Source organism: Lycium ferocissimum, chromosome 1 (genome assembly GCF_029784015.1).
Source record: "Lycium ferocissimum isolate CSIRO_LF1 chromosome 1, AGI_CSIRO_Lferr_CH_V1, whole genome shotgun sequence".
Classification (NCBI taxonomy): Eukaryota; Viridiplantae; Streptophyta; class Magnoliopsida; order Solanales; family Solanaceae; genus Lycium; species Lycium ferocissimum.
The window spans coordinates 55685953-55701834 of record NC_081342.1 but is presented as its reverse complement, the minus strand read 5'-3'; the positions used below and the strand labels follow the sequence as shown (position 1 = coordinate 55701834).

At 35.1% G+C, this 15882-nt stretch overlaps 2 protein-coding genes across 5 annotated transcripts; one reads left to right on the top strand and one right to left on the bottom strand.

Moving 5' to 3' along the window:
• The first annotated feature begins 991 nt into the window (after positions 1-991).
• Positions 992-8138, top strand: LOC132055871 (protease Do-like 5, chloroplastic). 3 transcript variants are annotated; one of them, XR_009414679.1, is made up of 9 exons: positions 992-1301; positions 3099-3242; positions 3779-3841; positions 3955-4044; positions 5232-5354; positions 5797-5884; positions 6103-6177; positions 7644-7840; positions 7928-8138. XR_009414679.1 is itself a non-coding variant. In XM_059447887.1 (9 exons), the coding sequence occupies exons 1-8, from the start codon at positions 1053-1055 to the stop codon at positions 7748-7750; spliced, it is 939 nt and encodes a 312-aa protein (XP_059303870.1). In that variant the 5' UTR covers positions 992-1052; the 3' UTR covers positions 7751-7763; positions 7928-8138. The 3 variants fall into 3 exon arrangements, 2 of the variants coding, with proteins under 2 accessions (XP_059303870.1, XP_059303861.1); XM_059447887.1 differs by having other exon boundaries at positions 7644-7763; XM_059447878.1 differs by having other exon boundaries at positions 993-1301; positions 7644-8138.
• Positions 8139-9210: 1072 nt separating this feature from the next.
• LOC132055856 (uncharacterized) lies at positions 9211-11597 on the bottom strand. Of its 2 annotated transcripts, none has more exons than XM_059447862.1 (2): positions 11432-11597; positions 9211-9921 (listed from the first exon to the last, which is right to left on the bottom strand). In XM_059447862.1, exon 2 carries the CDS (start codon positions 9808-9810, stop codon positions 9454-9456), a length of 357 nt encoding a protein of 118 aa, XP_059303845.1. In that variant the 5' UTR covers positions 9811-9921; positions 11432-11597; the 3' UTR covers positions 9211-9453. The 2 variants fall into 2 exon arrangements, with proteins under 2 accessions (XP_059303845.1, XP_059303850.1); XM_059447867.1 differs by lacking the exon at positions 11432-11597 and adding an exon at positions 10799-10963.
• Between the last annotated feature and the right edge of the window lie 4285 nt (positions 11598-15882).

Sequence of the window (15882 nt, the reverse complement as noted above, 5' to 3'; positions counted from 1 at the left end):
TCAAAATGTTGAAAAATACCAAAATCTGCCAACTTTATACATCGGGGTGCGGTCGCACCAAACCAACCAAAACTCAGCAATGGATTTTTATGCTAAATTGCTCATAACTCCCTCATACGGTCTCCAAATTTGATGATTCTTGTTTCTGCGGTTCTGAAATCGCGATATGGATTTAATGGTTCAATAAAAATATAATTTGGAGCTCATTTGCTTCTTGTGGTACCGTTTATGCTCAAAACAACGTTTAAACACCAAATACTATCGCAACACGATTAAAACTCATCGGATCCTAACCAAATCGTTGTGACACGTCCAAATATCCTATATCGACTTGACCAAAGGCTCAAAACACAAAGGGGAATGCTACAACACAAATTCAACCCTCAAGTTAGACTTACGAACCTAAAAATCCAAATTTCCATGCAATAGCGTTGAACCACACGCGGAGCTCTCGGGCCCTATTCTGAACATATACACAAGTCCAAAACCTATTGAAACTTCATTTTTTTTTTTTGTGCGGAGTGCCCTTCAAATGCGCTGGTCTTTAATTTTTGGCCCTCAAATTGGTGGTCTTTAATACCATGAAGTTTGGGGTCGAACCCCGTCTCAATAAAAAAAAAAAAAAAAAAAAATCTCGCAAGGCAGAGTTTTGTGGCAAAGTTAGGCCTTAAGGCAGAGTTTTGCCTTCAGGCATGCCAAAACTCTGCCCATACCTAAAGGCAAAACTCTACCTGAGTTTCAAACTCTGCCCGGAGGTAGCAAAATTCTGCCTGAGACAGAATTTTGCAGGTAAATCTCTATCTTGCGATTTTTTTTTTTTAATTTTTAACTAAGCGAGGGTTCGAACCTGAAATCAAAGGGTTCTGACGAATGACAAAAATTAAAGACCACCCCAAATAAGGGCATTCCTGCGAATTGCCCTTGAAACTTTCAAATTAAGAATCCAAGCTGGTTTACTCAAAATATTGAGTTTGGTCAACTTTAAGCCACGTAGGCAACGTTATCTGGTTTAAACTCACTAGTGTCTGCATTGCAAGTAGGCACTCAGAGCCATGGTGGTCTTGGGAGTATTTTCTACACAGCATATCATCCTCCCTTTTGTTCCGACCCCTCAAACCCAAATGCCCCCTGAAACTCAATATTTGACAAGGCGTAAAGCATTGATATTTACTTCTTCTTCACTGCTTTCCTCTTTCATATATAATACATCTCATCATCACTCTCCTGCTACTGCTACTGCTAGTGCTTTCCAAATCGATCAACCTCAACAAGAAGAAGATACACTCGTTCACCTCTTTCAGGTTAATGACTCACCCATAAGGGTACAAATAAAATATATACTCCCTCCTTTTCAATTTACGTGACACCGTTTGACTTGCCACAAAGTTTAAGAGCTTAAGAAAGAGAGAAAGACTTTTGTAATTTGTAGTTTAAAATAAATATTTGTGTGCCTGTAAATTATTTCATTAACTGTAAAAAGGGAATTTTAGAGTTAAGTTGTATGTAATGACAGAAGGTGACATTTTTTTGGACAAACTAAAAGGGAAAGGGTGTTTATGGGACAGAGGAGTAGTGCAATTGGTTAAAAAGAAGAAGAAAACCCAATGGTTGGCTTTCTCATTGTGTATTACTCTCTCTGTTTTAATTTGTTTGTCTCACTTTTTTTTAGTTTGTTTCAAACAGAATTGTCTCTTTTCCTAATTTGATAACTTTTTAATTTTAACATCCCACATAACATGTTTTAAGACCACTCAATTAAAGGGTGTTTGGTATTTAATACATTAAATGGATCTTAGTTTAAGATCACAAGATTCAAAAGTCTTCTTTACTTTCTTAAACTTCGTGTCCAGTCAAACTAAGACAAACAAATTGAGATGGATTGTTAGGCCTGTATACAGGTTCATGGGGATCTAGTAGCTTTTGTGCAGACCCTGTATATTAAGATATTGACTAAATATTTATATTTTTTTAATGTGATACCGATTATTATTGTAGTATTAACTTGAGGTTCTTATAAGAATCCGTAAACTTTAAATTCTAGTTTCACCTCTGCATATAGGAATTCATGTTTTTGCTTTTGCTGAAATTTGAATCTGAGACTTTGTCAAATCACTTTATTGACCACTAGGTCGCCCTTTTGAGTGCTTGTGGATTAGTTGTTGACTTGAGTATGGCCCAAATGCAGAAAAATTCAATGATGAATTGTGTTGCCAGTTTGGCTCTTTTTGTGTTTTATTGTTGAAATGCTATTGAACAGGTGAAAATAACCATTTTGCTCTATTGGAGTAGGAACCTAGGATTAGTACTAAGACCATTTTGTAATGTGGAGAGTCAAGAATACAATATATCCCTATACTATATCAAGTAAATGCTGCTCCCATTGTCCCAATTTATATAACACTCTTCTTAGCTTGAACAAACCCAAAGTGTATGAATTATTCTATTTTTATACAACTTTCAACGATTCAAATTTATTAAACTTCAATGTAAAGCTTTCTTCATCAAACAAACATTCCAATAACTACTATTTTCTTTCATTATAACTAATACAACATAGACTGTTGTCATATAGTAAAAAGGAATTACTGAGTATTCATTTTCTCCCTTCTGTTTTAAGCCTTCAAATTTAATCCGCCCACTTGCTACTGTATGGAAAGTAAAGATTGAAAATTGGATGTCTCGAAGTAAGAAGCCATTATATACCAACTGAACTTTGTGGTTCAGGTATCTTCATTAGGACAATATAATGTGACTCTTAGTGGAATTGAACTCATAATAGTTGTGACTTCTATGCTTACTTTGCAGCCGTTGTTAACCTTGTCAAACTCTTGTTGTATTTGAAAGATAATTGTCTCATACCACTGAGTAGAGGGTGTAGAAAGGAATCACTTTGTTCAAATCCGATAATTTACGTGTTATGGTTTAGTATCAGTAAGAAGGCTATAGAGCAGATCTAAGATAAATTTAAATGCTTCCTAATATGGTCATGAATAAATCATCCGAGATCATCAAATCTTCATCTTTGTCTTATCATGTTTATTGATTGGTGAGTTTTATCTGTTCGAAATGTAGTAACAGAACTAATGATGCAAATGCAGGAAACTTCCCCCTCTGTTGTTTTCATTAAAGACCTTGAGTTGGCTAAAGGCTCCAATGACTCTACTAAGGTGCTAGCTAACGACGAGAACGCGAAAGTGGAAGGGACAGGTTCGGGCTTCATTTGGGATAAGTTTGGTCACATTGTACGATTTTTCAACTTCCAGGATTACAGATATCCAATGAATATCTTAATTTTCCACGTAAATTAGATAATTTTCCTGCTGTTTATCTAAAGACATTTAAATGCCTCGTCTCAAGAAAGTTAAATGCTTGATGTCAGACTTGAATTCAACATTCCAATTGATAATTACATCTTTGGACGCCTCAAAGAATAATAGCCAGAAAATGCATAGGTTTTGTATATGAGGTATAAATATACATATTGTATTAAAAAAATATACATATAATATACATAATCGGTGTATAGGTTTTGTATATTTTTGCTAGCGCCTGTAATTAATTTCGGCTGACGGGCCAAAAACCAAAAAATCCCTTTTGTTTCTCGCAACCAAAATATTAACACACTTGAATTTTGGATATCTCGTTTAAATATCTGACCCCTGCTTCAAATCTTGCTTCGAAGTTTTCTGTAAATTTTTTCAGTACTGACCAAATACAATGTACTTATAATTCTGAAATCAGACAGTTCTCTGAGAAGGTGCATGATTATTTATCGCAGGTAACCAATTACCATGTCGTTGCAAAATTAGCTACTGATCAAACTGGACTGCAGCGTTGTAAGGTTTTTCTGCATTCCTGGTGTTTTATATCCCTTTGTTTTCAGTTGTGATCTGGATATTCAACGGGACAGCTCCATTTCAGGTAATTCTAATTTTAAAGGAAATTCCTTTTCAGGTTTCTTTAGTGAATGCTAAAGGAGAAAGCATAGCTAAGGAAGCGAAGATCGTAGGTGTTGATCCAGCATATGATCTGGCTGTTCTCAAGGTGTTAAATCAATCTATTATTTAATAATGATGCCAATTTTCATTGTTTTACTAATTTATCTCATACTGGTCAGCTTTATACTGATAGCTCTACTTATCCAAATTTCTCCATCTAAAGGATTTTATAATGGTTAGTTGAAGTAAACCATGACAATTACAAAGAGGACATTATCTAACTCCTTCTGTTCTATTTTATATGACAGCATTTGAGTGGACACGGATTATTGATTGTGGAACAAAATATTAGAGTAATGGTTAAAAAGTTTGATGGAGAAAAATCATATCAAAGTGTTAAATTTGAACTATGGAATTGTGAACGTTGTATAGAAATTGAATGGTATAAAATGTTTTTAAAGGCTTAAAAACGGAAAGATTGTCATATAACAGCAAAAGTTGGTACTTCTAAAATCATCATCAACCTATTCTGGTGAAATTATTCGGGATCAATTTCATACAAATTTGAAGCATGTAGCTAAACAAGTAAGGCCTCCCATTCCCCCGTCTCATAAAATTATATATAAGATCTTCCAGTTTTAGTCTGTATTATAAGGCTTCAAGATGAGTTGACAAGTTTTACGTTGGTTGCCAGCCTACCGCAACCCTCATTTATCCGGGTTGGGACAGGCAATGTGAGCAAGCTTACGCATACGAAGTTAGTACATTGATTTTGATTCTGTTACTTTTTAGGAGTATTTTGACCTTATTATAGGTTTATATGCCACTAAACATGTAGTGTACTTTTAAAATTGTTATTACTATTACTACTAGTCAACTACAACTACTTATGTATTAACTTATTTTTCACTGTTCTTTTGGGTAAGATAATGACATGAGTTACACTTAAATGAGGAAACATGGCCAGTGAGGATTCATATAGCCAAACCCAACTTATTTTGGGACTGAGGCATAGTTGTTGTTGTCTTACAGTTCCAACGCTATTTTCTCCCTAACTTCTCAATTGTCATCTGTCATGGCTTCTCTCCTTTAGCAAAAAAGCAATTATATAGGGACAAATGAGAACACTTCTCTTAGATTAGGTCTACTGAAAATTAAATGTTAAAGGAGAATGGGTACTAAACATGAAAAAAAATTATGTATAAAATATAGATGTCTAACAACCTTCGATATCTGTAGAAGGTGATCAGTTAAAGAATCCCCTGGGTTTAATTGTCTCTTATTCAACTGCAGGTTGATGTTGAAGGTGATGAAGTTAAACCAGTATCCGTTGGCACTTCTCGTGGCTTACGTGTAGGTCAAAGTTGCTTTGCCATTGGAAATCCTTATGGATATGAGAACACACTGACAACTGGGGTAATACATACCAACATTTTACTTATAGTTCAGAAATATACCCATGTAGAGACTCAATTTATGGTATCATTTCCAGGGAAAAGCCTTTCTAGCACTTGTTTTTCAAATCTACTAAACTACTGAGTGTATAACTTGTAATCTTGATTGCAGCTCTGTCCTTTTGCTGTATACATCTTTTCATTTGATATAATAAAGGAAATATTTTATTCAACCCATACTCTCAATATCTGAAAAATGCTTTAAACTATCAACTCTCAGAAATTCCCATGCCTAGTCCAAACGGAACCAAAATCTGGAAACTGATGAAGTTTGTTATATTGATTTGCTCATGTTTCCCCATGCATAAGGGAAAGGTAAAAAAAAAAAAAACAGTTATTCATAGAGAAAAGAGATACTAGTTAATAAACTGTTATTGTTTATCTAATTACTTCAAATATTACAGGTGGTTAGTGGATTAGGCAGGGAAATACCTGCACCAAATGGAGCTGCCATTAAAGGAGCTATTCAAACAGATGCTGCTATTAATGCAGGTAAACATTATTCTTTTAGTTTTCCTATATAAGATATTTTATTGTTGGGATGATTACCGTTTTGGACCACTCTAAAAAAATAACAGCCGGCAAATGTATATGTAATGTATATTAAGTAAGAATATACATATAATATACATATCGTATACACAAAATATACTGTCGTTAAGTTATGCATCTAAAATTAGGTTTCGTTTGACCTATAGTTAGTTATGCAGGGAATTCAGGTGGACCGTTGATTGATTCATCTGGTCATGTAATTGGTGTAAATACAGCAACCTTCACCCGCAGAGGTCAGAAATTCATTGCTTTTGTTATTTTATAGAAATAATCATTAATGAGAATAGACCCTTGTGGTCCGGCCCTTCCCCGGACCCCGCACATAGCGGGAGCTTAGTGCATGGGGCTGCCCTTTTAATCATTAATGAGAATCTTGATAAAATCTCCCAAGTCCATTTTTCTATTGAGTGGGTCTATTGATTTTGAAGCCTCAACAACTTCACGAAATGTTGGAAGAGTATAAATCTCTTGGGACTTTTTGAAACTTCTGTAGAATAAACTGTTTGATAGAATAGAAATAAAAGCATATTCTCATTTTGCAAATCTATTGGCTTTTCCCCATACCGTAAGACTGCAGAACATAGCTTTGGCACAATCACAGCAGTTTTTATCTGTTGCCTTTTAAATACCTTTTTTATGTCAAACTTCGTATGCAATTAACATAATTGCTTATTCTTTGGCATTAACATTCCTGTTATCTAAAAGCATACCAAAACTTGTTCCTTAGTTGAATACCCTTTCACAACAAGGTGTAAAGAGATACTGACAGAAGAAAGGTGTAAAAGAGGTGCATTTTTATCATTAATCCCTCAGAAGGATAAGAAGCTATTCCTTTCTAAGAAATAACGCTGAATTAAGAAATTAGATTGTTAGAAACATTGAAGCTTATAGCATGTTTAGTTGAGCTTCGAAAATCTGTTATTTTGGAAAGTGCTTTTTGGCAAAATTGTTTTCCGAAAAAGTACTTCTGGAAATTAGCAGTTTATGTGTGAATAATCAATTTGAAAAACACTTTCGTCAATATAGAGAAGTTACTTTGTGCTTGATCAAGGTTCCAAAAGTGCTTTTGGGGGAAAACTACTTTTTTAGCTTATGAAAAAACAACTTCTACCACTGCTCAAAAGCATTTATTTTTTTCTCTAAAAGCTTGGCCAAACACCTCAACTTTCCAAATTAAGCACTTCTGGTTTCCCAAGAGCTTGGCCAAACAGGCTATTACTCCTAGTGACTGCTCCGGAATTTCGCTAATCTGGATTTATCCATAGTTAGGTGATCAAATGAGGTAGTTGCATTTTGGTGAAATTCAAACTTACTTTCTTTTAGATCATATTTGATCCAGAAATGTGCTAGATCAAGGTTTGTTTCACTGGAAGGGACTTGGTGGATTTGATTTGCTCCTAAAAAGGATCTCCATTCATGTATAACTGGTTTTTCTTGCTTTATGCTCAGTTTCACATATCATAAAAATCATGTATAACAGTGTTTTACTATAGTTTGACCATATATTTGACCATTTTATAGTCTTTTCAGTTGTTTGATCTTTAATGAACTACTACTTTTCTTGCTGCTTAACCGGAGTTTAATACTCACTGGTGACGTGGTCCCCATGAATATTTTATCTATATAGAAACTTAAAGATAAGAAAAAGATGAAGTCTGAGGAAATTTCTAATTCCTTTTACATTTCAATCATGATGCAGGGTCAGGTATGTCCTCGGGGGTAAACTTTGCCATACCGATTGACACAGTTGTACGGACCATACCTTACTTGATCGTTTATGGAACAACTTACAAAGACAGATATTGAATATCTGTAGTCAGTAAGTTACTTCCGCACTGGATGGTTTTGCATGATCCCTTCTGATCCTTACTGCGGCTTTAGTGTGTTCAGTGGATGGTATCGAACTTGACAAAAAAGGCCATGTTATTAACTGCAACCTTTGTGGTGCTTACTCCATATTTGTTTTTTTGTTTTTTTTTGCAGAATATGTAGATTGATTGGATTCAAGATGTTGTGAGCTTGCACTCAGTTATATTCATTTCATTTGTTCTATCTGAAATTTTCTATGAAAGATTAGACAAAGTAGAAACCAATGAGATCAAGTAGTAAGCTGTGTCTTGAGTTCCCTGTTGGTTCCTGCAGAATCTTAGTTTGCATTGGTTCTTGACTTCTTTCGTTGAGATTTTTTACTTCTCGAGAAGTGTTCTTTTAAAGAGAATTTGCAGCAACAAGCTGCTCATGTGCCACAATTCAAAGTGGTAAATGCATAAAGACCCATCTGAGCAGCTTCACTTTTCTTATTCTATAACCCAACATCCCCTTCCCCTCCAACCCCTTGTTGCCATTAAAAATTATTTTTGTCATACCAAACAAATAGATTAAAAAGATTAATCTAAACGAACAAAAACCTCTCTTATTAAGACACAGATTAACCATTAAAAGGTGAAGATAAATTTTGGTAAGATTAACCGGTTTGCGCTGTGAGATTAACCGGTTTGCGCTATCCTCTTTGAATTTGAATTAACTCAAGACATTTTGAAAAAGATAAAATAGAGTGGCATCTATTGAGAGTAGCTAATAAGTTTTGAAATCACATCGGATTTTGTTTGCAAACTATGGAAGAGAAAGAAGAGAAAAGAATATAAAGGAAAATGAAAGAAAACCAACAAAACAAAAAGTCCTTTTTCTTTCATTTGTTTGGTCTTTAAAAGAATAGAAAAGTTTTTATCACCTTTTTTCTTGCCTCCGTCTTCAATGAAGCAAATTTCAAGCATTGATCATAGCCAGGAAAAATGGAGAGGGCATTATGAAAGTTGGTTTCAAACAGACCAGAATTATCAAAATCTGCCTTTCCTTTTTCTTTCGTTTATGCATTTTGCTGTCTTAGATATCTGCTTCACAACATTATGTCATGTAATTGTCTTTTGCTATGGCAAGAAAGATAACAAGAAAGTACTTTCCACAATCACTCATGATATCTCCATCCATTGTCAACACTCCTGGATGATTGGTCTACCATTTCATTTACACTAGCCATCAAAACAATTTGTTTTATAACCGAGAAATCCTGAGGATAAGTGGCACCGTTCGAAATTCAATAGATAATGGTTTGCCCTTCTCCACTTAAATACCAGGAGTTTGTCAACAGCAAGGTCTGAACCTGTGCCTAAACCACACATCAAGCTTTGCGTCCTTACTACTAGACCAAAGCCAACGAGGGCAAGTCGTCAAAATTGGAACATTACAATGGTATTGGGGCAGGGACATCATGGAAAGAGGAAACAATCCATAAGGAACATTAGAGAGACGGATGCAACAGAAAAATGACAGGTTTCTTGGTGACAAACTCATCAAGGTTTCTTCCTATCTGAGGAAAAATATACATCTGATAATATAACACCAGTAAAGTTCACACTTGAAAACAGCATAACAAATTGTCAGGATAAATCAAACCGGCAACATATTCATCCAATTGGATCAACTTCGATCAAGTTTATACCCACTAATAATTATGAGTTTTGCTCCCCAAGCGACATTAGGGACAACTGCTCGTCAATAGAACAATCCACATGACATGTTTTCCGACACAAGGAAGGGATTAAGATGAGACCAAGAACTCGCTGTTCCATTGGAGAAGGAGCAGATCTTCTGGTGCTACGGTACTCGACTGCATCTTGAAGAATTATGTTTCCTTGCTTATCAATACAATAAAAAGTACCTAGAAAGAACCTTCCATCACTTATACCGACCAGCATTCGTCGATGTAGTAGCTTCTTGACATGAGAGACATAATTTGAATTGTTTGTCTCCAACTGATTTGAGCTTCCAACTTCAGGTTGGTATGTCTCTGGTTCCATGGTGCTCATTTTAGTCTAATGTAGGTCAATTAAGGAAACTCGACGTACTAATGTCTACAATTGTGTAATTGTAGTTACAGCATATGGTAAGACAAAAATTAAACCATCAACTCCTCTACCCTGCAGAAAGTCAAGATGGGAAATTAATCAGCTAGCTAATGGGAAAAAATCTTGGGACATGTTCACCTTTGATTCTTGAAAATCTATGAAGATCCATTAATGGGAGAGAACTAAAAGCAAACTCTAAAGCAGTAGATCATTTATTATTTTCTCCTCCCCTCTCCCCACAATAAAATAAAGAGTAGATAGGTTAAAAATCCCTAAACTATCACTGCATTGCGAGTTTCATACATAAACAATGGGGTGTTCACAGAATCCCAAACTCCCTTGAACTCATTAAAATACCCCTTTAAGGAATATGACATGCTACTTGAACATCACGCTCCAAAAGCTCCTCCAAAAAGTTCCAAGTGGCATTACACGTGGAAAAAAGCTTGAGTGAATAGGTTAAAACCCCTCCTAAACCATCACCGTTTTACGAGTTGCATACCAAAAATATTGGGTGTTCACAGAACCCCTTGAACTACTATGAACTAATTGGGTCAGATGGACTCAATTTTACGACTTTTTTCATCTTCCACGCATCTCTAAGCAAGTTATCTTAAATATTTTACCACATATTCAACCCAGGGGGTTTTAATCTAAAGAGAGTTAACAGAAACACCAATAGTTTAATATAAAACTCGCAGAACGGTCATAGTTTACTTTTTATCTTGCTATTTTCTTTCCTTAGGAGCCGAGGGTCTATCGGAAACAACCTCTCTATCCCCACAAAGGTAGGGGTAAGGTGTGCGTACATCGTCCCCTCCCCAAACCCCACTTGTGGGATTATACTGGGTATGTTGTTGTTGTAAAATGGTGATGGTTTAGGGGTTTTTTTTTTGAATTTACTCTAAAATAAAACTAGTGATAGCAGTCGAGGTTGAACCCAGTATACCTGAAAAAGCAGTAAAATTGCGATATCCTGGGAAAGAGGAAATATGCTGAAATTGCTTTCCTCGTCACAATCAATTAATCAAAGGCCGCCACAGTACTTAGACAAAAGAAAATGATGGGTAGCCATTTCACAAGCCAATTTATAGCTTGTTTGGCCAAGCTTATTCTTCTCCAAAAGTGCTTATTTTTTCTAATAAGTGCTTATTTTAAAAAAGTGAGGTGTTTGGCTAAACTTTTGGGAGAAAATAAGTGTTTCTGGAGAGTAGCAGAAACTATTTTTTCAAAAGTTAAAAGATTGTTTTTGGCCAAAAGAACTTTTAAAAGCTTGGTCAAACGCTAATTATTGCTCAAAAGTAATTTTACTGTTTTTCTCTAAAAGTATTTTTTTGAAAATAAACTAATTTTAGAAGTGCTTTTAACCCCCCAAGATGCATCATATCAACCAAACTCATCTCCTTCACAAAGCTTCAAAAATTCCATTAATGGATATTCCCAATCCAACCCATAAATTCACGCATTCGATTATATTAACAAAATATATGTTAAGGGTTGAAACTATTTTTAAAAGTTCAATCTCAAAAACCAACGCATTATCTCAATTAATAGCAGAAAGTAATTCGCAAGAGAAGAATACCTTTGAATAAAAGTTAATTTGTGATTTGCAAAATTCTCATGAAACCTTCTTCCTTCCTTCCTTCCTTCGTCAGCGTAAGACCAAATCCGTTTTTCGTGCAGCCAATCTTTGCTTGGTTTTCCACTTTCAATAAGGCCCATTATTTAAGGGTAAATTGCACAACTATCCTTATTCGGGGGTGGTCTTTAATAATTGTCCCTCAATTTGTTGGCCTTTAATTTTTGTCCTTCACTTAAAATATTTGAAGTTCTAATTCGAGTTTTGGTTCTAGTAAAAAAAAGTAATTTTATAGACAGAGTTTCGTACTAAAATTAGACCTATTCGGGAAAAAATTAAGCCTAACTTTTGTAGAATTTTAGGAGAGTAAAAAAAATCTATTTTTTTTTGACTGAGCGGAAATTTGCACTCAAAATCTTGAAATATTTCTGATCACTTTTGTAAGGAAAAGATAAAAATTAAAGACCAGCAATTTGAGGACAAAAATTAAAGACCAGCACCTTTGAAGGCCAATCCGTGCACTGTCCTATCTTTGGTTGGGCTTATGATCCTTTATGATATTTGTTTGCATCATATTGTTATAGGCTAGGCGCGGATAGAAGTATTGGTAAGTGCGCACTGCGCACCACAATGGTGCAAAAATTTTGGTTTTATTCCACATAAAATACCTATTTTAAATATTGTTATTTAAGATCTCAAAGTGACCGTTGTCTAACTTCCAATTAAGGGTGTGTTTCATACGGAGGAAAACATTCTCACATATGATTGGTTAGAATATTTTGAAAAATATTTTATTTAGAAAATTAAGTTTCTTAAAAATGAGGAAACTTTTTTCTAGTGAGAATAGAAAAAATAAGTAGCCGTTTGGTCATTAATATTTTTTACTTTTTTCTCGAGTTGAATTCCGAAAATCATGTTTGGTCATAAAATTCCGGAACTCAACTTTCCGAAATTTTACGGAATTTGAAAAACACCAAAAAATTATTTTTATTTTTTTTGACTCCAAATTACTCACAAAATTCAAAAACAACTCCAAGTTGTATTCATGGCCAAACACCACTTCAATTTTCAAATACCATTTTGCACTTTGAAAATATAAAACTACTTTTTCAGAATACTCACAATTTTCATGACCAAATTGACCCAAAGTTTCATAAGTGGCCTACCAAGCTTATTACCTTCTTCCCACCTCCAACAGCCCCCAACCCCCAACCCTTGACCTTTGCGCCCCCACCACGCCGAAACTCCCACTCCCCACTACATCTCCTGCCCAGATAGTGTTTTCCTATGTCGCATATAAATATTTTTAGAGAACATTTTTTTTTATTATGTAGCAAACCCTAAAAAATAAATTAAAAAATTTACTTATTTTTCAAGAAAACATTTTCAAGAAAAATATTTTCCATGAAAAATTATAAAGAAGAATAGTCAAATAGAATGAATTACTTACTCGCAGAAACATAAACTAAACTTACAAACACATGCCTCCATCCTTCGTAAAGCTCAAAGGACAGATATATAAAATCTACCAAAGATTTGACTTGACAAGGAGTTTAAAAAAGAAAGGAAAACTTTTAAAACTTGTAGTTCAAAACAAGTCTTAGATAAATTTGCAGCTGTAAATCATCTCATAAAGATGAATTGTTTCTAAATATAGAAAAGTGACATTCTTTTTGGGACAGACTAAGAAGAAAAATGTGTCATATAAATTGGGACAGAGGAAGTAATAGACAGGTTATCATATGGCAGTGGCATTGTAATTGTTGGCAAAGAATTTTTGTTATCACTATTGCATTATTAACAGTGAAGACTAATGAATTGGTGATCTTCAATTACCAAACGCCATGATTTGCCTTGACGAGTTTAAAGCTTAGAAGCAACGTCACAGGAAGGTGTCAGTATTATGTCTTCCAATTGGCAAACGTGTGCCACCCTGGATTGATGTATTCTTTTCTACTTTACATGTACTTAGCCAGTAACTAAAATGGATCATAATGAGTAAATGTGTAACCTTATTGGGTAAATTGGTTAAAAATATGAGGAATTGAGTAAGTTGGAATTTTGAATGATTTGTCTCTATATTTATCTATAGATGCATATTTGAAGTGACCGCATTTACGTTTAATTTAAAGACTTGTGCAATAAATCATCAGTTCGGTACCATCCATGAAAGTCAACCCAAATGGATACGAGGGCATTAGACTTTGTACGTTTCATCAAGAAAATTTCAGCAAATGTTAAATCTCTAGCACAAGTCTCAGTTAAGCTTGTAAGATATTCAACATTAAATATTAATAAATTTTAAGAGCAGCAATTTTATAAAATACACATAATGATTTATCTTTTCGCAGTTTATTATCACTTTTTGGGAGGTTAAACTAATCACAAAACTGAAAAGGTTGCACCAAACAGAACATACACCCTTTTTATTTCAATTGCTTAAAGCAGAACACACGCTTTTCTAAAGTGAGGGAAAGCCAGATCCAAAACTGAAAATAAATGAATTTAGTACTAAGACGTTACTTGTATACACCTTTTATTTTTTCTCTGACATGCAGTAATACAAGTTCGAACTGAAAATAGTGCAGTGGATATGGGCTAGGCAGCAGTTACTTTGTTATCGAGATGTGTCATGACCATAACCATGACAGTCCGAAAAATCTTCATCAAAATATGTTGGACCTAGTTTACCACAAATAACACTATCAAGCATTTCCTTACCACAAATAAACAAATAAATGAACATAAAAAGGAGAGCTTTTGTATTAGAGAGAACCGAATAGATTATGGTCACCAAAGCAAGAAAATATATGCATCCGCAGAGCTTCAAACTGCATAACATTACACACCAACGCAAAAAAAAAAAAAAAAGAGGGGACTTCCAAGTCATCATCACCTATTTATCCATTCTTGAATACAAAGACCAGAGTTTATTTTGTGGAAGTGTGAAAACATCAAATCAAATATGTACAATCACTAATTTAATCACAAAAATGTCTCATTCCTCAAAGCTAAATTACATACTTCCAAGGACATGGGGCAGACTTCTGCTAGAACGGGATCAAAACTACGATAGGTCAGGGCAAACTTCCTAAGAACAGAGATTTCTACCCTATTTCTTAGCAGGATTATCTCGTTAGAAGCTTCATTATGGCCATCAGCAGACTGGAAACTGGGGTGGGAAACTGTTAGAAGTCGGAGCTCTTCCCTATTACTTAGACGTCTCCTAATTGCTCATCTAGATGCCAAAAGGTCCTACCAAGATAACACAAATTTTGGCGCTGAACCAAAAACCAAGCTTCAATAAAAGCATAGAATTGATCCCTAGCACTGAACGAGCAGGAGATGTCCTAGCAGGACGTCTCCCTGGAAGCTTCAACATCACTATCACCATGCTAGTTGAAAACCCGAGCTCTTCTCTCTAACTCAGATGTCTATAGTGAACCTAGAGACCTTCAGTCCAACGAAAATGGACCTGAACTGAATCCTGCCAAGCTCCATAACAGAAAAGTTTATCCCAAGTACTCAATCCATCAAAATAGAGAATTTTAACACAAGGACCATCCTTTACATAAACCAGAAGCACTAATTATTCCAAAACAAACATATTTAAGAGATTAGGAAGGGAATGAGGACAAAAGGGAAGACGGAGAGTGTAAAAGACTGATTGGACGAACAGAACTACTTTGGAATTGTGTGGTAGATCTATAACAGAGTTTATAATACTTGTCTGGTGGATCTATAACAAGGTCTCAACTTCTACCAACATTGATAGAAACAGAGAAGGAGCAGAATAAGGATCTCCAAATGATATTATATTGACCTAGAGAACCTTAAAATAGAATGTCAAGAGAAATTTTCTACTGGGTACATTTTTGTTTTTTGATAACCATGGTGTTAGAGCCAGCTTGCTAAATCCACGGGGTACCTATCACCCTCCACCAGCAGGTGCCACCGGCAACAGGTACCAGGTAACTCTATCCACCAAGGCTAGGACAGATGGGAAGAAATCACCTAGTGTTTTTGTCTCTGATGGGATTTGAACCCGAGACCTCATGGTTCTCAACGCACTTCGTTGACCACTAGGCCACACCCTTGAGTACTTGAAACGAGTAGTCCACAAATGTACCGGAAATGGTTTACGAGTATTGTGAACAGGGATAGACAACAGGTTTTGATTATTAGAAATGATCACCATCATACAAAGGGCGCGAGAAGGAACATACGGATTAAATTAAAAGGACACTTGAGATAATTTGGCCATATCCCACATGAACCTATAATCAGTCTGTAAGTGTAACATTATGCTGATGAAGGTGCTAAAAGGAGAAAGGAAGATCTAAGATTAAATTGAGAAAAGAATCTCAAAAGACCTACAATTTCTAAGAAATATGAACTTAGGTAAGAAAAGGAATAATGAAGCAGAGAATCAATACAAGTGATATGTTAATTGG

What these genes read in the sequence shown, in the direction of transcription:
- LOC132055871 (XM_059447887.1), top strand. Translation starts at nt 1,053, where the DNA reads ATGGTGGTCTTGGGAGTATTTTCTACACAGCATATCATCCTCCCTTTT. An exon ending in CACTCGTTCACCTCTTTCAG is followed by an intron (nt 1,302 to 3,098) that starts GTTAATGACTCA and finishes ATGCAAATGCAG; the next exon opens with GAAACTTCCCCCTCTGTTGT. An exon ending in AGCAACCTTCACCCGCAGAG is followed by an intron (nt 6,178 to 7,643) that starts GTCAGAAATTCA and finishes ATCATGATGCAG; the next exon opens with GGTCAGGTATGTCCTCGGGG.
- LOC132055856 (XM_059447862.1), bottom strand. Translation starts at nt 9,810, where the DNA reads ATGAGCACCATGGAACCAGAGACATACCAACCTGAAGTTGGAAGCTCA.